Raw genomic sequence first — 27722 nt, 5'->3', positions numbered from 1 at the left:
TATACAGATTTTAAATGTATCAAGGCAATTTTCCCTGAAATAAACCATTGTAATTCATTCAACCCCTAAAGCTGGCTACTTCTGCAATTTGCAGCACATCTGTGCACAGTGGCTAAAATTTCCTCACAAACAAAATATAAAATATTAATATTTTATATTAACCAGTGCTAAGTGACAGGATGAAATCTCCTAAAAATGCAGTCCTCCAATGGTAAGTTACATCTTCTAGGTGAATAAGATAGCAAGGCTCCAGCTATTTCTTCTGGAAGCAGATGGAGCAGGACATGTGCTAAGCTTGGAAGTTTATTTGGAAATAGCTTGGAAAGTTATTTCTATTCTTGTGTTCTGGATTTAGGTTGTCCCTTCCCCCTCATCCTGATGCTCACCAACCTACTAGACTTCTGCAAAACAAACCACTGAAAGTAGCAGGAAAAGGAACCTGCAAAGTTTCAGGAATTGAAATATGTAATTTATTTCAGCAAACCTGTTCCTCAAACTGAAAAGAACACAAAAGAACATTAAAAAGCTCCCAACAATGCCTACTGTTTTATGGTAGTAGAAGTTTTGGTATCTATCAACAGTTTCCTACCACCACCATTTAACTTAGTCCTAGTAATGTGTGGAATACCTTTTAAATATTATTCTTGGAATTGTTCCTTCTTTCCTCTTTCCCCCTTATTTTTTTTAATCTCAGAGTTGTAACTAAAGCAGAATTAAAAAAAAAAACAAAAAACCAAACCACTAAACTAAAAAAAAACCAAAACACAACCTAATGAAGAACTGTTTTTAAGAACTTTAAACCATTTTTTTGTCTTTCCTATTTATCTGCCAAATCCTTCTACAATTCGTCTTAGCTTTCTAAGCTCATCTTCAAATTCTATTGTACCTTACAAGTTTGGATGTGAGCAGAAATGAAGAATTTCTGGTTTAGCTCACTTATACTTTCAATTTAAATTTGACTTAGAGAACCAAAGCTGTCTTGCTAGCTTAGCCAACTTACAGGCATGTAAGGACAGAGAGGATAATTCAGAATACTTAAAGTGTCAATACAAAAAACCAAAAAGTTTCTTTGACCTATTAGTCACCCTTGAGCATTCCCCTGTTCAGCATTCAGTGCAGTGCCTCTCTTTTCCAGTCACACTGGTTACATAATAGAAGAGTTCTTTAATGCCTCTAATTTTTATTGTAATTCTGTTCCCACTGCTATGTTAATTAGATTAAACCAGACTCCCACTGAGACTGTAACAATGATAAACATTGTAGTAATCTGTCAGCTCTCTGAGAAATCTCACTCAATTGTTTTGCAAATGTGCTGTTCCACCGTGTAATGTAAATAATCTACTAGAAAAATAAATTCATGATGACACTGAGGCACATTGTCAGTCTTTCCAATTAACTCATCATGAGGAGGGTAATGGAAAATGAAAAATGTTAAACATGCATTAATAATACAGTTTTTAAACTACACAATATAAATATTTTGTAAATTATCTTCTGGCAGATGTTTAAAATTACTGTACATTAATACTCATCAGTTTCTTTGTCTGGAAATATTGGCTGGTACCATTTTTCCCTCTTTGCCTTAAATAGTTTGTACCCTTTCTGCTGCTTCTTCTAAAGATAACAATACATCCTGAGAACTTCCAGCATAGACATTATATTCTATGGGAACAACACCACCAGCACAAGTGCTCTTGGTTGTGCCACTGACTGGCAGTAAAAAAACTCTATATTTGCAGAACTACTAATTTCAGGAAAAAATAAAATCAAATCTGTATTTGGCTGCATCAGCTTCACATGGCTACAACCACAAATGTGACCAAACTTTATTTATAACCTCTTTTACTTTATTTATAACCTCTTTCAGAAAAAACTCTGTGGACACTGTAAAGATAAAATAATTAATGCATTGCTACAATCTGATGTGGAAAACTCCGCAAGAGGGCACCAGAGAGTTATATTAAATACCATCTAAGCAGCTGTTCAGAAACAGCTATTACTTGCACCAAGTTAGAGACTGTATTAACCAGCTACAAGTCAACTTTCCTGCCATGCTGACTTGTGTCACATACCTAAAAACAAGTGTCACACACACCTAAAATACTGCCTAAAGTACCAGGATGAGAACAGCACTTGTTAAATTTGTTTTAAGGGCACAGCACAACCTTTTTTTGCCAGAAATAGAAAGTTCAGCAGTGCAAGAGACAGCTTTATCATGGACTAGACTAATCCTGTAGTATTATTCCCCCAAATGCAAGCACCTCCCATGTTTCAAGTGTTTTTGACCTTGTCTTTGTTTTATTTTTAAGATAACTATTTCAAAACACTGCATTTTCCCCTAATGGAATCCACATTCAGTAGGTGCTAACCCCACTTGTTTCCTCACTGCAGAGGGCAGGACTTTACAAACATGCTGAGTCACAGAATCAATAGCTATAAAAATGGGTATATGATGTTTTATTATGAATTTCTGCTCAAAATACCTCTGCTAGGCACCTCACAGAAGCATTCTGCATTCTTCTTTGCCCTGAGACTACTTAAATCCTTCTGAAAGTATGTGAAAAAGCTCAACTGTTTTGAGGAATCAAGATGGTAAAAAGCAAAATAAAAATTCTCTTTCCCTCAATCCACTACTATAATATAAAAGGTAAAAAAATAGTAAAAATGGAGTTATAGGTACATCAAGATGGAGCTTGATACCCAGACTGGATTCTGTCCTCCTTACTGCCCCTTTTGCAGAAAAAGGTGGTCCCAGAGATAGATTTTCTTTCACTAAAGCATTTTAAAGATTCATAGATCAACAAATCTAACAGGAAAATGTCAGAAGTCTTTAAAGCAGATTTACAATTATTCATTAAAAAAAAAAAATGTGAAACAACTACTTAACTGTTAAATTGGCCCCTGGATAGCACATGAAAGTAGACTTGGCCCCTAGCTGTGCCAACAGTGAGAAGGGTGTCAGGGGATGGCAGGACTCAAAAACTGAAGAATGGATTAAGAATCTTTATTGCCTGTGGTTATGGGAGAACAGAAGAAGGTCAGTGACACTTTGCCAGCCACACACATACTCTCCTTTCCTTCAGAAGGGAACAAAATGCACAGTGGGAAAGAAAAGAATTCTCCCACACTGGGAGTATTAAGTTTTAGGGCAGTGAATGCATTTCCTTTTCAGGTTTGTTTGGGTTTTTTTCCTAGACATATTCCTAAGTATAAGTCTCACTTGACTTAGTCTTCAAGAGAAGCAACATTTTATCACTTTCCTAGCTGTGACACCACTTTTTTTTGTCTTTATCTCCCAGTTCTGGATTACTGGGAATAGAAAGACATCCTTTAACAGCTTATCTTTTACAGCCTGAATATTGAACATGCATTAGCTACATGAGGAAGTCATAATATATAACATCCCACAAGCAGAAAGAAACCAAGTGTTTTGTGTGTTACTCCAAGCCCTGGAAATAAGATGGACAAGAACAATATTCTGTTATTAGAGATTAAATCACTAGTGAATTCCAAACAAAAAAAAAAAAACCCAGTATACTCTGAAAATACAGCTTAGAGGGCAAGAAAGGAGGACCAGACATCTGGTCCTCTACACTAAATAAATAATAAATAAGGAATAATAAAAAAATAAATAAGGAATAATAAATAAAGAAATAATGAAATAGGAATAGGAAAGTCACACCTATGCTAGGGTCCCTGAAGGACTTGAACACTGCCAGAAAGTTGCTCTTAAGGGCAGATAATCAGCTTCTGTTTATTCAGCTCTGATTTTCTTTGGCAGAATATGCAAGAATTAATAGTTATCACCTTTGGTTTTGTTGTACTAAACAATGTGTTTTAGATAAATGAAGTTAATTATCTTCTCTTACCATTTTAAAAGTATAAAGGAACTGCCTAAAATAACATTATCATCAAATGACAGTAATGATTTAATATGATTTATCAATAGTGATTTAAATTATTACCTAAGTAAATAACTACATTGTCTCCCTGCCTTTCTACTCCTGTTAATTCACTACTCTAAATACCAAATTCAGACTTAACAGCACCCATAGCATGCTACTCCACTCCAAAGGTCCAAATTAAGCATGTTGTTACAAATGATACCTCTAATTATCCAGCTTTTCTATTCCAGTTAAATGTCTTAATATGCCAATGTAGTGCTAAGGTTTGGACAAGGGGCCCAGAGTTGCCTTGTATGGAAACAGCAAAAATAATTGAGCTTGTGTCCCTGTATATCAACTATAATTGACATTTTATCCTCATCTTAATCATTAAAAACACCATTTATCAAAAATAATTGGCTTGATGCTTCCAAGGAGAGGATGTTTAAGGAACCCTGACAAAAACACCCTGGACCCTGGCCCAGTCCTGGTCATGGGTGGTCAGGAGATGAAGCAGATGTTCTGCACAGTGTCCTGCAAAGTCCTCGTGACTTGCAGGTTGTTTGGTACATAAAGCTGGAGCCCCTTGCAGTGACTCTGGATGCCTCACCTAAAGTGTGTAGGATATTCCCACTTGCTGGGAAGGGTTCTCCAAATCCTAGATGGAAAAAGGGCTCCCCAGAGACTGAAGATTGGGGTGTCTGCAAGTGGGGATGGAGCTCTCTTAATCACTGCCCTTTCTCTTATGTAGTAATGCTTTGATGCATTACCCTGTATATTTTCTCTTTGCCTGCTTTAGGTACTTTGTTCTCTATTTTTCTTATTTGGTTCTATTGTTCAGTTATCACAGTATAACACATCTTTGACTCAAGTGTCCAACTCTAATTACCATCCTCATTCAGCAAAACAGCCTCATTGAAGGTATCATGAACAAAGGAGTCATAAAATGGCTGCTCAGACATTCCTCAAACATGGTGTATTTTTCAGCACAAGCCAGTAGAGTCTAGATTTTGTAAATACATTTTTTTTTTTTTTCAGTCTAAGTGAGTTTGGAGGTTTGCCTTTTGAAGCGTTTAAAAATCTGAATTTTTAAGTAGTTTGGACATTTCTGTAATTCAGGAGTTTGCTATTTTGAACTGTCTTTCATTTTTTAAATTGGCAAAATCCTTTGATCACTGCCTGAAACTTCATTTTATGGAGTAGACAGTACTATCTTGCAGCAACTCCTGAAGTTCTTGGCTAGTTTTGACCTATTTTCCCTTTGCTGATATGGCCACTTTCAGAACCACACAGTTTAATGGTGTTATGAAAACTCTGCCTAGAAAACACCAAATATTACTGAATTACCACCAGTTACTGATATCACTGTACTGCTGTTGTCTGCCAGTCATGGCTATATATCTTTTTTTTGCTTGTATCTACACTGGAGTGCTTCATGCCCATACAACTACCAGAGCTGTTAAGACTCTATTGCCTATTAAGAGTTGAGTTTTGGGGTTTTTTCCTACAGTCTCTCATATTTGCCTTCTTACAAGCTACATGCATTAGAGAACTTAGCCTGATACTGTTTCTGTCAAGGCTGGTGAAAGATTTTATGCCGCTCTTTGCTCAAAATCTGTTACCATTCTGCACAGAGCTTACCAAGTGCATTGCAGTCATGAGTTTCTTAAGACAATATTAGGATCATGTATATTTTTAGGATACACAGGAGTGGGAAACAATTCTTTGGCCCTTTCTAAACAAGATCCACTATGTGCTTCCATCTCTGCTACTCACAGCTCAACTGCTATTTTCAGCACATTTTTCCCTCTTGGGTCAGCACTGATTGTCCAACTAGACATCCTGGATTTCAGCAAGATTTCTGAAAGCAAGAACCTAATAATGGTGGGGCCTGGGTATTAATGATCCTGCATTGTCTCAAGCAAGACTTCTTTCAAAGGAGTAAAGATGACAGAATCCTTAATTTTTGCATTCTGATCCTTGAGTATGTCTGCTGCAATTCCCATTTATTCACCTCTGTAGTTAATATGCCATGGCTTTCCCCTTCCTACTTATTTTTGTCTATAGTCTCAAAGAAAAGTCAGAGTATTTTCCAAGTTCTGAGAAATCCATCTTTCCTATGAGTCCAGCAAATTCATACAGGCTATAGCAGACCTGTTTCTGACACACACTGAAATACTTTCCCCACATACACAAAAAACCATCCAGATTTCATGACCCACCCCTGAAACAGATGCTACTTCCACTTCCTATTTATTTTTTCCTTGCTATCACTTATTTATACACAATATTTCTTTATTGTAATGTACCACAGCTGAGTAACACACCAACATGGACATTCCATCCTGCCTTCTCCCATCTTTTGTGTATTATTTACAGTTCCTTGCCTCCAGACTTTTAAAATGGAAGTTCTTAATTTCTTTTTTTCCTCTCTCTTTATACTGATTTCTAAAAGGCAGTGAATGGGTGCCCTGCAATCCCTTTAACAGGTAATAAATATTTTACCTGGAGGAGGACATGGAAACAGTTTGTCTCAGTTCACTGCAGTAATTTCCTTCACTATTATTTTCCTGCTGCAAGGAGCTGAAGAAATGTTTCCATTACACCAAGAACAGTAGAAACCACAAGCTGATGAAAGCTTTTCCAGCCATCATGCTGTGTGGTTTCTTTTACCTGCTGCAAAGAACAAAAATGCTGACAAAAAATGCTGAAACACAGTATAAATCCATATCCCAGGCTTTCTTGTCTGCACTGTGCTTGCAGAATCACAGAATGATGGGATAACTTGGGCTGGAGGTGACCTCAAGAGGTCCCTCTCCAACCTCCTACTCAAAGCAGGTCAGCTCTGGGGTCAGACCAGGTTGCTCAGGGTTTGATTCTTTTGGGTTTTGAAAATCTCCATTAATGGGCAAACTGTTGCTGCCTGAGTGTCTCTGTGGGGAACAGATTTTTCTTACTTCCAGTCCATACCTTTCTTGTTTAATTTTGTGGCATCTCTTACCTCGCTCCTTTGCAACACTGAGAAAAGCCTGGATCCATTTTCTCAAGAACATTATAGGAAGGGACTGGATGGTGTAAGGTCCCCAAAGCCTTCCCAGCCCCAGACTGACCAAGTCCCACTCCTATGGTCTCTCCAAGTGCTCCAACCACCCTGGGGGCATCATTGTCCTTGCTCCAGTTTGCCAATGCCTTTCACATAATGGGAGCCCAAAACTGGATGCAATATCTGGACATGATCCAATGAGTCCTGAGCAGAAGGGACTGATCTTGATCTCACCCCCGTTCTCCTACCATGCCCCTTTTTGTGGCAGCCAGGATGCCAAACCCATGGCCTTTGCTGCAGAGGCAGCAGTGTCCTGGCTCCCACACCAAGCAGGGTACTGTACACCTGCACCACATTTTTCCCCTTTACAAGACATTTTCTGCAGTTGATGTCTTGGCAGACTGGCAGCCTGCTCTTGAAAAGTGTTTGGCAACCCTTTTTTACAGCCTTAAAAATAGAAAGAATGCTACATTGAAGAGAAGACCCATGTGCTACTACTAAATGGCAAATACAGGACATAAAAACCAAAATAAATATATATATTGAATTGAACACCACTGACACAACTGAACTGTTACTTTTTTCTGGTCTCCCTTTCAGCAAAATGTTCTTTAAAATCTTTGTAGTTTATCAATTTTCATGCCATTGTGGAGTTTTATATTTTACCAGATGCTTCCACTCACCAAAGTACTGCAGACAATTAACAAGTCAAATAGTTTTCACCAAAGGATGCTTTCTAGTACAGCAGCAAGCAGCTTGATGCATCTTCCTTTCCTCACCACTGATGAACAGCTGAAACATCAGGGAAATTCCAGTCATCAGTTCTGACAAATTTCATTCTAAATAAAAGAACTTATCAGAATCTCTTCCTGTCCTGTACCAGCTTTGAACATTAACAGTTAAAGACTGCTACACAACACGCTTCAGAAAAATAAAAAGACCTAATCAGGAACAAGAAAGGACTGTTAAATCCTGTCCTCCTTTAACTTCCTCTGAGATTTAACTGGGACATTTTGATCACAGCTAGAAAACAGAGATGTTACTGCTGACTACTATATCAAGCTCTTGTGAGGATTTAATTATATAGGCTGCAGTGTAGGCCACCAGGAGTGTGAGTGAAAGCTAATTACATTCTTATGGAATAGATACTTAGAATGAACACAAATAACCTGTTGTGGGCTAAAACTTCTTAAAATACCTGAAGACCTTCAAAAAAGGAAAAATTCCAAACTAGAAGGCTAATATTCCAATTATGTAAAACTCTGGGAAAAATTAACATACTCCATACTTCATTTCTTTAAATAGTTAATAATGACTAAATTGTTTTAAATGTTGCTGCATCACTAAAACTGAAGTATTACCTCAAATTTATCTCTGTCCACTTTTTTCCTTGCACCAGATTTAATTACACTGAACATACTGCTCTGCTTTTGCTACAAAACAGCTAATAACAAGAACAATAAAGGCACCATCAAAGATCCAAAGCTCACAAAAACTGTCTTCATGTAACAAACATAGAACTACAGTCCCCAGGCTTGAGTTTCTGCCCACTGTTGTAAGGTGAAGCTGGAAGTGTGAATTTATGTTGGGCTTGGTGCCCCTCAGGTCACTCCAGAGGTCCAGCTTTGTCCTATGAATGTCAGGTGTGTTCCTCTCCTCAGAAAGTGACCAAAACCCAGACCTGTCATGGAGTTTGGAGATCCTGTTGCAGGAGAAAAGCGCAGCCCAGTCCAACCCAGACGCCATCCATGACTTTGGACCTGGTTCTGAGGCTGTCGGACTCCCTCATGCCCCCCCCAAAATGGCATAAAGGGCTTCACCTTGAGGCACAGGCGGGTGATGAGGGTCAGGCAGTCACAGCCGCCGCCATCCCGGCCGCCTCGCTCCTCACGGAGAGTCCGCCTGCTACGGCCTCAGGCCGACCCGCCCGCTCCCGGGCAGGCACCGGAGCTGCGGAAAGCTCAGCTCCTCAGCCCGCAGCGCCGAGGGGAAAACGCGGGATGGCACCGCACGGCCACCGCTCCAGGTACGGGATGCCGGCTGGGAGCAAGGGGGCAGCAGCCGCCCTGAGGGCTTCACCCCGGTGAGGACGTTAATGGTGAGGGAGAGCGAGGGCCGCGGGCTGAGGTACGGGAGGGCGGCGGCGGGAACCCCACCGGGTTCGGTGCCGCATCGCCTCTCCGGGTTCGGTACCGCATCGCCCCACCGGGTTCGGTGCCGCATCGCCCAGCACCGACTGCGAGGGAAAAAGAGCGGGAGAACGGCCCGGGTGCTGAGGGTCGGCGGGGACTCGGGGTCCGGGCGGCCGCCGAAGGGGTGTGGGGAAGGCGGGGACTGGAGCCAGAGGCCCCTAACCCGCTGCGGGGAGGGAGGGAGATGAGGGAGTGAGGGGAGTGAGGGAGAGAGGGAGGGATGTGAGGGAGAGAGGGGAGTGAGGGAGGGAAGCAGAGGAGGGAGGGGAAAGAAGGAGGGAGGAAGGGAAAGAGGTTGCTGGGCGGCTCGGTCTCAGCAGCCCCATCCGCGCTCCCCCTGCCCAGCCCCGGCCATGAATATGTAACTCCCCTCTCTTTCCCGAGCTCCATTGCGGAGGCTGCCGCTCGCCATATTGTGCTGCTGGGGCTGCGGCTTCTCCACCGGCGAGAGAGGAGGGCGACAGGAGCGAGCGGCGCGGTGAGTGCGGTGAGGCGATGAGCGCGGTGCCGGTCGCAGTCAGGACCGCCGGGTCTCTGCCCGTATGGGACAGCGGGAGGGTGTGAAGGTGGCGGCTGCGGCGGGATGCCGCGGGGGGGCAGCTGGTACCGGGAGCGGTGTCCGACCCTGGTGCGGGTGAGGCGGAGGAAGGGGCTGTTATGGCGGGGTGGGTGTGTTCCGCGGGGCGCTCCCTGCCAGGTTTGGGGGGCTCTCCGGGGAGGATCCGTGGTCGGGTTCCCTCGGTTCTGCCGGGCAGTGGCCGGGAAGGGAGGGTACGCAGCCCGCCCCGGTGTCCCCTGACAGGCGGCCCCCGCCGGGATGGGGATGCCGGGACGGGGATGCCGGGATGGGAATGCCGGGATGGGGGATGCCAGGATGGAGGATGCCAGGATGGGGGATGCCGGGATGGGGGATACCGGGATGAGGATGCCAGGATGGGGATGCTCACCCCCCTTCTGTCACACGCCCACGCCGGGGGTTGCGGGAATGTGCCCGCACCCCCGCTGCTTCCCTCAGCCCCGCGCCTTCCTCCTTTGGGCCGCGGGGAGCTCTGCCAAGCCGGAGCTATTCCCGGAGGGTCGGCCTGAGGCTTTGAAGCCGGGAGGTGTGGATATATATATATATGTGTGTATATACACGCTTACACATGCCTTGGAAGCTGCAGGGAGAGGTGCTGTGAGCAGCTCTTCATTGCACACCATAACACCATCCCCGAGAGGAAGGCATCCGAAATGCTTCACTTGATAAGAGAGCTGATTTACAGTCACAAACTGCTATTGTGTTTGTTTTTTTGTGTTTTTTTCTTAATAAATTGCCCCTGCTTCAAATACAGCATGAAGTATTATTTATTGCCCTGCATTCCCAGTCTTTTGTTTCTCCCAAAGCCTGTGCACATCACCCTGCTGCTGAGCGGTGTTTGCAAGGCGTGATGCTGATAAACTGATACTGGGAAGGACGTGCCTGTGCCTGGGAAAATACTGCTTCCAACAGGGCATCAGGTGGAGAAAGACACTGTGTTGGGAGCTGGGGATGTGTCTCCTCTGTTCACACTTGCTCTGGCTGCTTCCATGAGGAATCTAGCACCTGTTCCTTGCCAACTTTTATGCTCTGATATCTGGCTCTTCAGAACCTTTTATATATATGAAATGAGCTCTGAGCAATATTCTTGAGATTTTTATTAAGCTATTTGTTTTTCAGACCTTCTTCTATGGAATGTAATTGGAGCAAGTGCCTAACTCCATAGAATTCCATAGAGGAAGCTAGTGGGGAAAGATGATTTCCAGCATGAAAATCATAATCCAGTCCTGTTTGGAAGTGGTTCTGTAGCTCTGTGTAATAACTGCATTGCATGCAGGTTTCTCAGGATTAAATGAAATCACTTGCATTTAAAAAAATATGACTGGTGTGTGGGTGAAATTATTTTTGCTTTGGGAAAAGTCTTTAATCAACTATGTAATTCATTCAGTGACAAAGACTCGATTTGTCATAGCAGTTCCCTGCAGAGGTACTCTCATTTATATTCATCTTTGTTTTCATGATAAACTTTTGCAATTAGATAATTTGATATTTTTATGGATCATGTCAGGCTCAGAGCTGGCATTCAACTTGCCAGCTAAGAGAGGTGCTCACTTTGAAAGCAGCAGATACCAATAAGCAGTGTATTTTCTGTTAAAAGATTGATTTGTTTGAAGGATTATATTTGTCAGTTTGGAGATGGGAGGAATTTTCACTGGACAGCTGTTAGTTGCAGTATTGTGAACATCTTACTGATCCTGTGGATTGTTATTTACAATGTTCAATAAATGCCTTATTATCTTTTTCATTCAGCTTCATAATGTCAGTGGGACAGATGTTAACTGGAGGGTTTATTTAACTTTTTCAGTGGCTAAATTTTTCACCTTTGCCTTCAGAGCTCTGAAACACCAGCCCTGCTGCCAGTGCCAAGGAAAGCATTGCCTGTCATGTCTTAGAGCTGAAATAACACACAAGTGCCAGTGAAATAAATTGGGTGAGGCTCCCTTTATCAGTGATGCTTTCTCATTGAAGTGTGGTGGCATGGCCATATGCTGACTATAAAGATATGGTTGGGCCTCTTGGGTGATCAGAGCAGAACTCTTGCATTTTCAGGGCTGTGTTATCACGAAATCATACTATGATTGGCACCTTTAGGAAAGCAATGAGTCTTACATGTGAAATTGATGGTGGAATAAATTAATTTTTCAGCTTTGTTTAGACATTTCTCCTTTGCTTAACAAAAAGGATGCAGTGCAGGGGAAGAAGGCAAGGGAGCTCCAAAAAATGAGACATTTGACTACAAATGCTCAGTTTTTCTGAGAGGGAGCACTGACCTAATGTTACTGAAGTACCAGTTCAAAGAACATGCATGAAAGTATTATTGGAGTAAGGGAATTCCTTACACTTGTTTTTTTTCCCCAAATACCTTTTTTTTACTGAACTGATAAGCAGTTTAATAATAATGCAGTGATAAAAAAAGACTGGAGAAAAGGGATCTTGTAATAAACTGACCTTTAAGCTAACCTTAAATTCTAAATTTTCTGAGGAATGAGCAATGTTCAGCATTATGGGTGTGTTTAGACTTGTTGCAGGGGAGAAAAATTTTAGGAATTATCCCTGTATGCCTTCCCCCCACTTCTGGATTGTGGAACTCTCTTGCAAACAGCTGGGAGTTAGCAGTAGTACTCATAGAATCATAGAATGGTTTGGCTTGGAAGGGACCTTAAAGCTCATCCAGTTCCAACCCCCTGCATGAGCAGGGACACTTCCCACAGCCCAGGGTGCTCCAAGCCCCATCCAGCCTGGACTTGAACACTTCCAGGGATGGGGAAGCCACAGCTTCTCTGGGCAACCTGTGCCAGGGGCTTACCACCCTCATAGCAAAGAATTTCCTCCTAATGTCCAACCTAAATCTTCCCTTTCAAGTTTTCAGTCATTCTCCCTTGTCACCTCACTACACACCAGTGCCCAAAGCCCTCCCCCAGCTTTCTTGTAGCCCCTTCAGATACTGGAAGGTTGCTCTGAGCTCACCTGGGAGCCTCCTCTTCTCCAGGCTGAACAACTCCAATCCCTCAGCCTGGCTTCCCAGGGAGCTGCTCAGCCCTCTGAGCATTTCAGTGGCTCTGCTCTGGACACCTTCCAGGAGCTCTGTGTCCTTCTGGTGTTGGGGACTCCAGAACTGGACACAGAACTCCAGGGGGGGTCTCACAAGAGCAGAGCAGAGGGGGGAGAATCCCCTTCCTCTCTGATACTGAAATAATCTGATTTTACCTTATTGATTGGAGTTCTTGGTTTTGTCAGGAGACAGCAAAAAATGCACCAGCAGTGCTGTGAGGGTAAAAAAGTATTGTAAAAACAAAAGCATGAGTTCAGAAGCGTAATTCTGGGTCAAGGGGGTACACTGCACAACAATGTGGTATTTGGGTATAGTCACATCCATATCAATGAGGCCTTTTACTGCAGACTGTAAGGGCCAATGCACCATAAACATGGTAGTAGAGAATGAATTTTACAAAGGAAAAAAAAAAAAAGAGGTCTGATTAAAAATATCCTAAGACAACTTGTGTCATTCCTGGTGTGTTTCTGTGTATTTAGTTGCTATGGCAAATTCAACTGTTCTGGTGTTTGAAGGTTTACTTTTGTTCACTCCCCAAAGTTACCAATCCTTTGTTCCTCCTGCTCTGGTAACAGCACTGAAATGAGTTTTAGGCAGGAATTAGAAACTGAGAGCCCAGCTGAAGTGTCAATGCATGCAGCGTGGACAATAAACAGGAGGCAGAAGGCATCGTGTGGCAGGACATGACAGAAATAGGGTGGGATGACTCTCATGACTGGAATGCTCCAATGGATGTCTGTAAGCTCCTCAGGAAGGATGGACAGGGAAGGAGAGGTGTTGGGCTCTGTATGTTAAGGAGTGTTTCAGTTGCATGGAGCTTGATGATTATGGTAATTATAAGTTTTATGGGTAAGGATGAGGGAGAAAGTGAATAAAGTGGATATCTTTTGGGTGTCATAGACCACCCAACCAGGATGAGGAGGCAGACAGAGTGTTCTACAGGTAGCTGGCAGAGGTCTCACAATCATTAACCCTTGTTCTGATGGGGGATTTCAACCTACAACATGGCAGAGAGGAGAGAGGCTAAATGTTCCTTACAGACCCTATGAGGAGAGGCTGAGGGAGCTGGGGGTGTTGAGGCTGGAGAAGAGGAGGCTCAGGGGAGACCTCATCACTCTCTACAACTCCCTGAAAGGAGGTTGGAGCCAGGGGGGGGTTGGGCTCTTTTCCCAGGCAACTCTCAGCAAGACAAGAGGGCAGGGTCTCAAGTTGTGCCAGGGGAGGTTTAGGTTGGAGATTAGAAAGAATTTCTTTCTGGAGAGGGTGATCAGACATTGGAATGGGCTGCCCAGGGAAGTAGTGGATTCTCCGTGTCTGGAGATATTTCCAAAGAGCCTGGATGTGGCACTGAGTGCCATGGGCTGGGAACTGCAGCGGGAGTGGATCAAGGGTTGGACTTGATGAGCTCTGAGGTCCCTTCCAACCCAGCCAGTTCTGTGATTCTATGATTCCATGATTCTATGTCTTAGATAGCTGCAAGACTGACAACTCAGCCCTTCCCCACTGGAGGTGAGCTGCCCTGCAGAGGTGCTGTGCTCCTACTGCAACTCTGGGCATGAATCAATGAGCTTGGATTTGATGTTAGTGAAGATCACAACTCAGAGTGTCAAGAGAAAATGGCTCTACACATGGCTGATGAGAGAATATGGAATTCAACTTGCAAATAAAAAGAAGGGAAACCCATCCCAGTTAAGGGCATTTGTGGCACTGAAATTTGATACTGGGATGCCAAGGACTGATAGCTGAATGAGCTAAAAACACTTTAATAAGACATTCACCCATGAGTTTATGCCCTGTTAAGATCAGGATATAATTAAAATGAGTGCAATCTGAGTGTAGTGAGAGACAGTTTGAAGAGTGGTGACAATGTGAGAAAACAAGCAGAAGAGAAAGTGGGGGACAAGCAAATGCAATCCCATACTTGTTCAAGATCACTGAGCTGTTAATTTTGAAGCTGGGAACAAAATGAGCTCCAGACCAGAACCTGATTTGGCTGCCTCCCAGGGATTTTGAGATCCAGAGGTAAAGACAAAGCTTCAGAAAAGAGTTAAGTAGTGGAAGCACTAGATTATAATCTAGTGGTAGCTGTCCTAGATTACAGCAGAATGTGAAATAACATGAGCTGCCCATTAAATGAGGATTTATTCCTTTGAATGTCTTTCCAGAATTTCTTTTTCTTCAAATCAAGCTCTTAGCCAGAAAATGAAAGCAGAAAAACTTGGATTTCAGAATGCTTAAATTGAGTAAAATGAGTGATTGAATTGAATACTTTGTCAAAAGCATGGAATTTGTCCCAAATAGTAGTTATAGTATCAGAGGGAGTAAAGCCTAAAACACTAATCCTGTTAATCTTCCTGAGTAGCTGCACTATAATGCCTATTTTTAAAAGAACTAATCCTTTGGAAAAAAGAATCAGAATGTTTGAAGGTGCTGTTGAACTTGGCATACCAAAGTGAAGTCTAGCTCTCTTACTGTTTTAAGTCTAAATATTTACCTTTTTAAACTTGGAACAAAAAATCAGGTATTTCTAAAGATTTAATACCATGCCAGAGTGTGTATATTTTTTTTAAAAGAGCCTGATTCTTTCTTATTTTTTTCCCGTCAAAAAACTGTTGGTTTGGGGGGTTTTTAATTTTTTTTTTCCATGGAAGTATCAGAGATCAGTGCCAGAGATTAGAGTTAAGATAGCAGCTGGTAGGGTTCTGGTCACACCTGAGATGGGTTTGTGGGTCTTCACGAAGGATTTCACTTAATTTTGTTGCTTTAGAAAAGGATCATCTGGTCTGGCCTGCATGATTTTGAGCAAGTTAGTCCAGTGGAGACTGCTGTGTCCATACAGCCCCTGGGCTACTGCACTTGCCTCCTCTGGAATGGATGTGAGCATCCAACTTGTTTCTCCTTTTTTCCCCAGCCATGTCTCAAGCTGTGCAGACGAATGGGACGCAGCCTTTGAGCAAAACGTGGGAGCTCAGTTTGTATGAACTGCAAAGGACACCTCAGGTAATACATGTTAAAGAGCTGGCCTTTGTGGCTGGACTTTTTTCATACTTTTTAGAACCTGAAGCTTAAGATTTTAAACATTTAAGAATGTTTATGATGTTAAAAGTTTAATGCTTTTCTGTTGAGGAAAACTCAGGGTGTTAACTGCCTGTCCAAAATCACAGAATACTTTCAAAACAAAGTCTCCCTGAAAATATTTAAAGATTTAATAAATTAAGTTTTAAAAATTAATATTCTTTTCAAAAGTGGTGTTGGAGCTTTATTTTTTTTTCCTTTCTTTAGCAGCACAGGTGTGTGTGCTGGTTGTGATAGTGCATGGTCTTTTTTACTGTGTTTCTCTTTAAAAAGAATAGTAACACACGCAGTCTCTTGTTACTACATTCCATTAAAGAGCTTTTACTTTATTCTACACTAGGAAGCTATCACTGATGGCTTGGAAATAGTGGTGTCACCCAGGAGCCTGCACAGTGAACTGATGTGTCCCATCTGTCTGGATATGTTAAAAAACACCATGACAACAAAAGAATGTTTGCATCGTTTCTGTGCTGACTGTATTATTACAGCCCTCAGGAGTGGGTATGTAAATATTATTGGAAAAGGGATTTCACTTTAGATGAAAATGTGATGAGGGAAATCCTTCATGTCCTGGGTGTTGATGTGAACAGTGACCTGCCTGTGTACTACAAGTTTCTGAATGTGTAGCACACCTTTCAGATCTCATTTTGAGTGTTCAGACATCTGTGGCAGAGCAGACTTTCCCTTGTATAAAAACTCAGACATAACTTTGTTCATTGCAAGCAGCTGAAAACTGTTTGTTTTGGTTTTTGTTTTTTTTTTAAATCCAATAAGGAGCAAACCAAACCCATCCTACATTGCTTACAAAAATTAGTCTGATTTCCCTTAGTCTTCCTTTTCTTAATAATAAAGTGAAAATTGTGTAGCCTTTCAGCTGCAGTCCTCTTCCAAACTTCACTGCTGAGTCAACCTACACTAAAAGTAGGTTGTTCTTCAGTAGCAAGTTCCATTTTTTTCCCCAGAGCATAAAATTCTGAGGTAACCAACAGTGATTAATTCAATGATGTATCTATTTCTGAAAATGGCAATTACCTTTATTCAGAGGTCACACTTGATTTGCTGTGCCTGTTTAGGTTTTGGTGAGTAATTAGCAACAAGACATTAGAGGTAAACAAGAAAACCATCAGGAGTAAAGATGCTGGTTTCAGCTATTGAGGCCTCTTAAAGGAAAAAAAAAAATATGACCCTGACCCTTTGGTTAAATGAAAACAAAATGGTAGGAAGGACAAGACTGTTTTACTTCTCCCAGTAATTAATGTCTGAACTATGGAATAGTGTCATTAATCTTTTTTTTTTTTTTTTTTTTTTCCTAAGTGCTGAAAAGAAAACATCTTAATATAATTCCCACTACATATGCATTTTTTCTAGGTGCAAATCCACCCAGACAGTTAAGCAAGAACTGCTTCGTAGAGTGGAACTTCTTTTGAACTCTTCAGTCTGAATACAGTTTGCTTAAACATACTTTTCAAAAAAAGCAGGGAGTTGTGTGTCTGGGGCTTTTGTTTAACTCTCTGGAACTACCTGATCTGTCAGAAGCTAGAAGATCTATTCCAGATTTACTACTAATGCTGATCTTTAGCAAGCACTTTGGCTACAGATTGCAGCATTGGGGCAAACTTTTGTTATTGCTGCAGAGTTATGTTCATTTTCTTCCTCTTGTTCCTTTCCAGCAACAAAGAATGTCCCACGTGTCGTAAGAAGCTCGTTTCAAAAAGATCACTAAGACCAGATCCCAATTTTGATGCTCTCATCAGTAAAATCTACCCAAGCAGAGATGAGTATGAAGCTCACCAGGAGAGAGTGCTAGCAAGAATCAGCAAACACAATAACCAGCAAGCTCTAAGTCACAGCATTGAGGAAGGTTTAAAGATCCAGGCTATGAACAGGTAAGCAATCCATGTCATTTCAGAGCATCACAGAATTGTTCTGGTTGGAAAAGACCTAAAAGATCATCAAGTTCAACCATAACCTAACTCTACTGACCAATAACCCAACTCTACGAAGTCCAGTGCTTAAACCATGGCACCACATCTTTTAAAGACCTCCAGGGATGGTGATTCAAGCCTGTTGCAGTGTCTTAATAATGCTTTCAGTGAAGAAGTTTCTTCTAATATTTAATCTAAGCCTCCCCTGGCACAACTTGAGACCACTTCCTCTTTGTCAGTGTGTAATCTTGTTTGCCTGAACACTAAAAATACAGTGTCTGTCCTCACTCCTTGTATAGCCTGAGATTCTTCTCTCCTCTGAACTACACCAAAATATTTTTTAACCTCTGGCAAATAATTTTTAACTTTTTGTCTACAAATAGAGACCTTTGTATCACTCCCTGCAATGCCTGTAGCAGCTAAGCACGTTTCATCTTAGCTTTGCTAAAATATCTCAGATAATCAACTGTAACAGAATGAATCCTGCACCAACATATTACCATTTAATGCAAATAAATGCATGTAACACCAGAGCTAAGGTTTTAGTTGTGACTGAATTCACCAGGTAGGAACATAAGGTGTTGAAATGGTAGTGAAATTCTGGGTGAGCCTTAAGAGGCCCCAACTTTACAGAGTGGTGAACCACACTGGGTGTGATTTGTATTTTTAGTCACATGTATATTCATATTTAGATGAAAACAGTGGTCTGAAATAGCCTGAAGAATAAAAATTACAGCATGAAGTGAAAAATTATCTTAAAATATGCCTAAAAGGTACTTGAGAGATAGGAAAAAAATCTGTGAGTGTCTAAGAAAGAATGAATTATTAATTATTTTTTTTTAAATGAGATATCTCTAAAAAGCTCAGTGCTTGTATGTGTGTCTATGTCTTAACTTCTGGCATGATGCAACCCAGCAGAGGGAGGAGTTGCAGAAGCACTCTGGGCCTGTACACTGGGTGAATTCTGAATGCAGATAAGGGTTTCTTTCTACCTCTTTCTGATCAGGCTACAGAGGGGCAAGAAGCAGCAGATTGAGAATGGCAGTGGAGCAGAAGACAACGGTGACAGTTCACACTGCAGCAATGCCTCCACACACAGCAATCAGGAAGCAGGGCCTAGTAACAAGAGGACCAAAACATCAGATGATTCTGGGCTGGAACTGGACAATAACAACACAACAGTGGCAATAGACCCAGTGATGGATGGTGCCAGTGAGATTGAGCTGGTCTTCAGGCCTCATCCAACCCTCATGGAGAATGATGACAGTGCACAGACAAGGTAAATGTCCTCTGTTCATCTTCATGTTATTTTCTGTTGGCTTTGCTTTCTGTCACTCCTTGGAGCTTTTAAAAACTTTAGTCATACCTCATCCTGCTTAATCACATGCACTCTTTTTCCTTTGCAAGTCAGGTAGATTGTATTGCTCAACTATCACCAAGAATTGGCAGTCTGATTTAAACCTTTCATCACAACTAATTGTGGTTTTAACTGTTTCTAGCATTGGAATTCTGTTAGGTATACAGTTCTAAGATTCTTTGGGACACTATTTTTCCTTTGCAAGTCAGGTAGATTGTATTGCTCAACTATCACCAAGAATTGGCAGTCTGTTTTAAATCTTTCATCACAACTAATTGTGGTTTTAACTGTTTTTAGCATTGGAATTCTGTTAGGTATACAGTTCTAAGATACTTTGGGAATAACCAAACCCTGTATAAGCACCAGCAGTTTTCAGAGCAGCTTTGTGTCAGCAGGATTTGTAGGCTGAAGCTTTTCCTGCCATTTTTGTTCATACTCCAGTCCAGCACAGACAGCAAATTCTGGCTCACAGCAATGAAGTTTGATGGAATTTCCTCAGATCTCCTCCTAGCTTTCTCTACTGATGAGACATCTCTCTGTAGTGCCTATAGATAGACTCTAAGCTTCAGACAGCTTTTCTTTTTGGTTTGGAAATGCAAGTTTTGGGGGTTGTTCTGAACAGCAAAAAGAAAGTTGAGCTTCTGGAAGAGGCCTTGGCAGCATTTGTATCAGCCTTTAATTCTTATGTGAACAATTTAAGTGAGGATACTGAAACAGTGAGAGCAACTTTAACAAGGTGCAGTGTCTTGTGTGTGTGTGTGTGTGTGTGTGACAGCTTTCTCTCCAGGCACTTCAGACTGTATCTCAGCAGTCCAAGTAATTCTCTAAACCCCTTGACAACCTGTTTTCAGGTTTTTTATTTTGAACAGATGACAGCTCAGTGCTGTCTGCTCTCTACAAAAAGCAGGAGGGCCTGTGGCAGAAGTCTCCAAAAAACGCTGGGACACTTTGGCACAATATAATTTGATAAACTTCCAGTCTGTCTTGGGTGAAAGCCATCAATATTCCAGTTTGTGAACTGTCTTTAAAGGCCTTTTCACACTTGGTGCTTAATACTTGAGGGTGTTCCATGTCTTTTTCTCACTCCTGCAACTCCTGTGTCTCTTCTTATCTTTGTGGCTGTTGTTGCAGATACATCAAGACCTCAGGCAATGCCACAGTTGATCACTTGTCCAAGTACCTAGCTGTGAGACTGGCCTTGGAGGAGCTTCGGAGCAAAGGAGAATCAAACCAGATGAACCTTGACACAGCCAGTGAGAAGCAGTACACTATTTACATTGCTACTGCCAACGGGCAGTTCACTGTAAGTACAACTGCTACCAGAGTAAAAGTGAGCATCAGGAGGTCTCTGATACAGATTTGGTGAAAATCCACTCAGCTGCACTTTCCCCAAGTTGGCTTTGGGATGAAATTTGTAAGGCTGCTTATGTAGAAGCAGAGAGATTTCTCTGCAGAGAAATATTTACAGCAAAAGTTGGTTAGCAGAACAGGAGGCATATAAATAACATGGTTAAGTATCCAGTAAAGTCAGCAGCTACTGGCTGGTTTATGCCATTAGTTTACAATTAAAATTGAAGAAATGTAACTTCAACTAAGAAACTTGCTTCCAGAGTAGGAATGTCTGTTTTAAGTTGGAGTTTCTCCACTTCCAGTGTTCCACTATGAAACAGCTGCAAGTAGGGAGGATCCCTCCTCAGTTGCTGACTTTAGAATATAGATACAACAAAGCAATGTCACAATTAGATTGAACTCTGAGCCTGGTCTTGCACTTTGGCATTTTATCTGAATATAATAAGTCTTCTGGTCAAGAGAGGCTGGTGCTTTGCAGAAAGAATCTGTTACAAAGACCTTTAAAACCTGACTACAGACTTTGTCTCTTACACAAAACCAGTGTAAATACACATCTACCACTCTTGTTTGCAGAGAAGAATAAGGAAAACTGAAGCCTTACTTTATTTACAACTATATTCACTTTGCAAAAATGCTGTGTGGTGCTGTTTTATTAAGCCAGTGCACTTCTCTTATTTAAGTTCCTACAAGACTAGGTGCTCAAGCCATCAGATTTATTTCACTTTTGTTTTGGTGTTCTCTTCTAGGTATTAAATGGGTCGTTTTCCTTGGAACTGGTTAGTGAGAAGTACTGGAAAGTGAACAAACCCATGGAACTGTACTATGCTCCCACAAAGGAACACAAATAAGCTGTGCTGGAAGAGTGAGATGAGATTAATTCCTTTTCTACTTCTTTAATATGAAAAGAAGGCACCACCATTATCTTCATGGACAACACAAGATGCCTTCCAGCTGTCTCAGTGTACTTATTAACATGATTAGACAGTATTCTGGGTTGTATTTAATTTCATTTTGGGTTTTTGGTTCTTCCCTTGTAGACTAAATGACCTTCTCCAGTGCATTCCAATGTTTGACATGTTTTTGTTTTTTTTTTCTCCCAGTGCATGATAACTGAAGGGTTGTTTTGCCTTGGAATGTCTTAATTGTGTCCAGGTCAATCTGGCTTTTTAATGCATTTGACAGAGTTGCAGCAGCCTCTGGGCACTGGACAGCTAAGTCAGTCTATTCCCTAGTATCATAAGCCAAGGAATGTGTTATATTTGCTAATGGTTCTCCCTACAGAAGATTGATAGAGGTGAGTCCCAAGTCTTGCAGCTAGAAGTCATCTGACTCCCTGGAAAAGATTTACTTAGTCATTTAATTGTGCAGAAAGCAGTGAGAAAACTGACACTTTAAAACCTTGCAATTTATTGGTTAATGTGTCAGTGCAAGGTGATTCCTGAGATTGGTTTGCTTTTTAATTAATATATCAGTCAAAAAAAACCCCAAAGTCATAACTCCTTCCCATGTAGAACATCCCAGTTGTCATCTGGTTCCCAGTGCAGAATTAACCTCTCTTCACAGGCTTAACTGAAGAAAATCTGGAGGTTTTACAGCCCTATTCTGTTCCCTATAATAAGATTTTTCTCGTGAATGTATTAGAATGTTCTGTAAAGATCTACCTGCTTTCTAAAAGCAATTCACTGAAATTCAAAAGACATAAATGCAACTTTATGGATTTCTGCCATCCCACCTCTGACCTTATCTGGGTTTCAGTTTGAGTGGGGAGGACCACAACCAGAAGCTGCTCCAAGACTGTATTTATCCCCAACCCCCCCTTTTTTTTTTCCCTGCCATAGCTTTAACAAATATTAGCACTTTGGAAGACAATTTTAGTACTTGACAAAAGTTTACCATTTAGTGTCTTAAATTTAGGTTCAAGTTTAAAACCTGGTGAAGCCCAGCATAGCAGCTCCTGTTCATATGCATGTTAAGCCCCTCTTGCTCTGGCCCTTGCTGTCACTTTGGGGGGTTGCATGACCTATCAGCATCCTGTCTGAAGGGAAAAGGTGTTGCTGGGAGAATCCCTTTACTGTAGGACTTGCTGATAAAACCTTCACCCCTTTGCATCTGAAGCTAGAAGCAAAAAAATGTTGTTGATAGGCAAGAGGTGATAGTTTAAACTATTCAAATATGGCCTTGCTTCTTCTTTGTCTCACCCATAGTTAGACTGGTTTTGGTGTGGTACTCAAATATTGAGATGCTTGGGGACTGCTTTGGGGAGGAAGCACCTTTCCCTTTCAGCACTTCTGTTTCTCAAGCCCAGCACTTGTAAAAATGCATCCATTCCCAGTGCTCCTTCTGATCAGCTTTATCCCAATGTGAAAACTGCACAGGCTTCTTTCATCAAGTTACTAATTTTTTTTTTCTTTTTTTTTTTTGTGACATGAAACAGTTCCCAGAGCACAGAGGGAAGAGTTTTTAAAGAAAGTAATTTCTCATGACTTTCTGGTGAAACACTGCATTGTACAGATGAGTAGTGCATGTCCACTAAATATAATCTAGGGGGTGAGGAAAGGGTGATGAGAAATGATTTAAAATTCCTGGGGAAACTTCTAGATTAATTGCAGCAATCTTCCCATTGTGATAGCTAAGGTAACAACCCCTTCAGCAAGAGAGGTGTGTGTGAAGCTATGCAGTCTGTCAATGTGTCCCAAGTTCTTTAAAAAGTCTGGGAGAATGTGAAGCTTTTCATGTTGTAGTGAATTTACTGGGTATTTATGTTCTTAAAATATTATATACATATATATAATGTAGTTGTTTGATTAAACCATTGATTGCACTGTGATTCTTTAGTGCTAAAAACTATTTTATTTACTTTACTCTTCCACCATTTAAAGCCAGGCTATTTTTGAAGTATGTAATGTGGTTTTAGGTATGGGTCAGCCTAATGGCTCTAGTATCCAACTGAAGTCACACTGAAGTTCAAATTGACAATAAAAGCAAAAAAACTTTACCAACAACCAATTGGAATGCCATATAATTCATAAAGGTAATGCTTTGAATGGCTTTTGTTAGTGCTGCCAAGTTTGTGACTGTCTAGTGGAAGGGGCATGAATGAGGAATGCAGAGGTTGTGTATTAATCAGCTTCAACAGAAAACAGTGCAACAACTGCAACTGATCACTTGGCTTGAGGTACACTATTAAAAAAAGTCAAGTTCTGTTCCTTTCCTTGTTTTTTCTCTGCAGTCAATACAACTTTTACCCAGAAGGATGCATGTTAATTGAAGAAGGAATTCTGGTGTAGATGAAAAGTGAGATTCCTTGAGGGGCACTGAGGTGTTGCTCCCTCTGGTTGCAGCAGGAGGCTCCTTTCTGCCAGTGCTTGTGCTGCTTGTGCTGCTGACTGGATTTCAGAGCTTTCTCTGAACAGCTCTGACTCCCCTTAAAGCTTCCCTCAGTCAAAGCTAAACAGCAAACACCCAGAGAGCTCATGGGCAGCTACTGTCTGCTGTATGCAGTGGTGGACAGACATGTCCCTCAGCTAGAAAGCTGTAAGATGCCACTGTACAACCTCTACTGGTACCTAGATGATCACATAAAACTTTATTTTCCATCATCCTCTAGTGTTTGTCCTCCAGCATACTGATCAGCTGATAACCTAACATTCATTTCATAGAATCATAGAATTGGCTGGGTTGGAAGGGACCTCAGAGATCATCAAGTCCAACCCTTGATCCACTCCTGCTGCAGTTCCCAGCCCATGGCACTCAGTGCCACATCCAGGCTCTTTTGAAATATCTCCAGACACGGAGAATCCACTACTTCCCTGGGCAGCCCATTCCAATGCCTGATCACCCTCTCCAGAAAGAAATTCTTTCTAATCTCCAACCTAAACCTCCCCTGGCACAACTTGAGACCCTGCCCTCTTGTCTTGCTGAGAGTTGCCTGGGAAAAGAGCCCAACCCCCCCCTGGCTCCAACCTCCTTTCAGGGAGTTGGAGAGAGTGATGAGGTCTCCCCTGAGCCTCCTCTTCTCCAGCCTCAACACCCCCAGCTCCCTCAGCCTCTCCTCATAGGATCTGTGCTAGATCCCTTCACAGCCTCCTTGCTCTTCTCTGGACCTGCTCCAGCACCTCAATCTCCTTCCTGAGCTGAGGGGCCCAGAACTGGACACAGGACTCAAGCTGTGGCCTCCCCAGGGCTGAGCACAGGGGCAGAATCCCTTCCCTGGACCTGCTGGCCACGCTGTTCCTGATCCAGCCCAGGATGCCATTGGCCTTCTTGGCCACCTGGGCACACTGCTGGCTCATGTTCAGCTTCCTGTCAATCCAAACTCCAAGGTCCCTTTCTGCCACTCTGTGCCCAGCCTGGGTCCAGCAGTTAATCAGTTCTGAGCTTCTGTTCAGCACAAGCCACTTGCAGCAAGATCTTTGTCAGATCAAGGACTTGCTGCATGTTGAAGGTCTGTCAGTAGCAGCAGTGGCATGGATTGCCTGGCAGAGTAGCCATAAAACAAGAACCAGCCCAGGCCTGGTGGTATAACCCAGTCCAGCTCCAAGAATGTAAAGAGAATTAGCAGTAAGGTTGCCACCAACACCTGCATTATCCTAATTTATCTGCCACTATTTATTGCAGTAATACCCAACTGGGATGCTATGGATAACCCAGGTCAATGAACACAGCTTTGCCTCATGCTGCAGTGCACAGATCCCTCTGCACTACTGTGCTGGTGATGTGTTTTGAGGCACAGCCCAGCAGGTTACTCTGCTTCCCAAACCCTGTTTCCACACAGCACAAGGGCAATGCAACCACTCACACCTTCCAACAGTATGAAGAAAGAACACAGAGAAGAACTGCACCAAAAGTAGTGTTCTGTTAACTCATTAGTCAGAACTGACCCTACCTAATTAACAACCACTGATCAGAAAGAGAATTCTCACAGGCCTGAGTTACAAACAACTCTTCTGCTGGTCATTCACAACAGGCCAAATTCCTTGTCTGAAACTCAATTTCTCCTGCCCCTCTGTGTTCACAGCTGCCAACACCAAGGAATAGTTTCTTAGAAAAGATGCATAATACCTGCTGTAACATAGGAGAAACTGTAAAAGTAATAAAAATACTTCCCACAACAGGCTTTAGTTAAAACTGATTTTTTAGCCTACTTTATTATAACTAGAATATTCTTTTGCTCCAGTTAACTGCTCATGACTGGTTCTATCTCATTTAAGTTAATGCAGTGTGTTATCTGCAAGCAAACCCTCCCAACAGTCTTTCCACTTAAGAAAAATAAATCCTTACATGCTCCCTAGTTCTGAGCTTCTATTTCTCCTTGCATTTATCTTTCCAGTTTGATCCTAAGTTATCTTTGGAAAAGAACTAAGCACTAAGTTTTTGAGGAAACTTGTATTTGTTGCTGTCTCACTGCTGTATTAGCCCTTTAGTTGCCTCCTTTTTTTTAAAAATTAGGACAGAATGCAAATAACTCATTACCAAAACAATCCTGAATTTCAAACAGTTTAAGAGGCAGTAGCTTAATTCTGGCCTGCTAAGAGTTTTCCATCATCAGGAGTCTATCAGTTACAATACTCTTGGTTGGCACTCAAGGAGAAGCAACACCCTTAATCATGATGTTTCAGAGAAGCATAAATAATAACCACTCCTCCTGTGATTAACTTGTCAGGCTGATCACCAAACCTGTCACAGACTGACACCCACAGTCCAACTGTGGCAGCTGTTCCCTATTCAGGTGAAACAGGAGGTACCTGAACAAAGCCTGGGGGAAAGAACAGACCAAGCCAAGGTGACTTGGTTGGAATGCTGCCATGTATTTAAGGAAACCAGAACAGACCACCAACACACAGCATCTTTGCTCTTTCACAGAAGAGATCTTTATAACAGCTAAGATTGTATTACTGACAAATTCAAAGCAAAACTTCACCTAGAACTTCATCTTGTGGTGTCTTGTCACTGTGTGTTTCTGCAAATTAATTTTTCTTTGCTTTTTTGCAAACCAAGTGTCATCTCTGAACAGCCACCTGGGGGAACTAACACAGTTCACCTAAAGTGGGTGGTTATCACCTCAACTTCCAGTAACAGTTGTAAGACCATTCCTTTCTGTACTCGTGTTACTGCTCATAGGCAGAACTATGAAACAGAACTAAATGCCAAATGATGTGCACTCTGGAGTCAGAAGTGCACCAATGCAGGACTCTCTGGCTTGCCTGAAGTGAGATCACATTTTATCCAGACACCTCATAATCTTAACATGATGCCCCTCTGATCTGTAACCAGTCAGGTTCTAGGAATTACTTATTTTAGGACTATTTCATTTCACATTAACCTCATGCTCAGCAATTGTTCAAGTGTACTGGCCCTATCCACCCTCCCAGATTCTGGGATTTAACCCAGACTTGGGAGCAGCCACATTGCCTCAGTGTGAAAGTGAATGTGAGCATAAAAGTAACTGCCTTGGAGATCTTCTCACAGTACCTTGACCACACACCCTGTGATCAGGGCTAAGTTCTGCTAAAGAATCCTAAAACATCATTTCAAATTGAAACAGTGGGCAACTGGAATTTTAAAAATCTAATTTGATAAGAGTTCCTTGTCTCTAAAACATACTTTCAATTAAACAGGGGGCAACTGAAGTTTTTAAAATGCAGTTTGATAATAAGTACTGGCTTACTTGAACCAGGTGCACTTGGAAATCTGATATCCTGATCTCTGAACAAACCCATCTGCATTAATCAGCCACACAGTGAGCAGGGCAGTTTTTTGCAAGCATGGCAGCAGTAATGCCAGATTTAGCATCTTCCAGAAATTCAGCATCTTCTGCATCAGCTTGAACTGACTCTTCTCCTGCCTGGAGATCTTCAGTTAGATGGACAGGCCCTTCTGCCTGCCCCCCTGCATAGGTTGGAATGCTGTACTTCATAAGAATAGTCTTAAACTGTGCCAAGGGTGCGTTTGTGCGAACTCCCATGGGCTCAAAGTGGGTTCTACTTACTCTGTATCCAGCTTCAGAGAGGTAGTTTAAGAATTTATTTAGCCTAGAAAAAAAAAAAAAAGGAATTAACACTAATAAAGCTCACTCAGTACAGGCTGTATGTGCTGGAACTTACTACATTAAGACCTTACTTTGGCATGTTCATCCCTTTAATACTGTGTCTGTGGATGTTGTAGTAAAACGCAGGGTGCTCGGCGCTGCTCTCGGTTTTCTGTCGCTTGGCACTGTTCCGAATCACTTCCTCACTTCTCCTTTTTCCTGGGCCCCAAAAAGTGTCAG

At 41.9% G+C, this 27722-nt stretch overlaps 2 protein-coding genes across 3 annotated transcripts in view; one reads left to right on the top strand and one right to left on the bottom strand.

Moving 5' to 3' along the window:
* Positions 1-9010: 9010 nt before the first annotated feature.
* Positions 9011-23660, top strand: RNF2 (ring finger protein 2). Its single transcript, XM_030455257.1, has 8 exons — positions 9011-9025; positions 9504-9606; positions 15660-15748; positions 16164-16324; positions 17494-17709; positions 18755-19027; positions 20237-20408; positions 21202-23660. Exons 1-8 carry the CDS (start codon positions 9023-9025, stop codon positions 21301-21303), a joined length of 1119 nt encoding a protein of 372 aa, XP_030311117.1. The 5' UTR covers positions 9011-9022; the 3' UTR covers positions 21304-23660.
* The window catches only part of TRMT1L (tRNA methyltransferase 1 like), a 19105-nt gene continuing 14261 nt past the window's right edge, over positions 22879-27722 (bottom strand). Inside the window, exons 14-15 of one of the 2 annotated variants that reach the window (XM_030455256.1) lie at positions 27575-27701; positions 22879-27486 (exon numbers count right to left, since the gene is read on the bottom strand). In XM_030455256.1, the coding sequence (XP_030311116.1) occupies positions 27180-27486; positions 27575-27701 (434 nt within the window). In that variant the 3' untranslated portion in view covers positions 22879-27179. The remainder of the gene's footprint in view (positions 27487-27574; positions 27702-27722) is intronic. The other variant, XM_030455255.1, reaches the window with a different exon arrangement.

The sequence above is a fragment of the Calypte anna genome, chromosome 8 (genome assembly GCF_003957555.1).
Source record: "Calypte anna isolate BGI_N300 chromosome 8, bCalAnn1_v1.p, whole genome shotgun sequence".
In the NCBI taxonomy this organism is placed as follows: Eukaryota; Metazoa; Chordata; class Aves; order Apodiformes; family Trochilidae; genus Calypte; species Calypte anna.
This window is presented reverse-complemented; position numbering and strand designations above follow the sequence as displayed.

Coding starts and splice junctions, on each gene's coding strand:
- RNF2 (XM_030455257.1), top strand. Junction 9,607..15,659: donor CGAGCGGCGCGGTGAGTGCG/GTGAGGCGATGA, acceptor TTTTTTCCCCAG/CCATGTCTCAAGCTGTGCAG. Junction 16,325..17,493: donor ATTACAGCCCTCAGGAGTGG/GTATGTAAATAT, acceptor GTTCCTTTCCAG/CAACAAAGAATGTCCCACGT.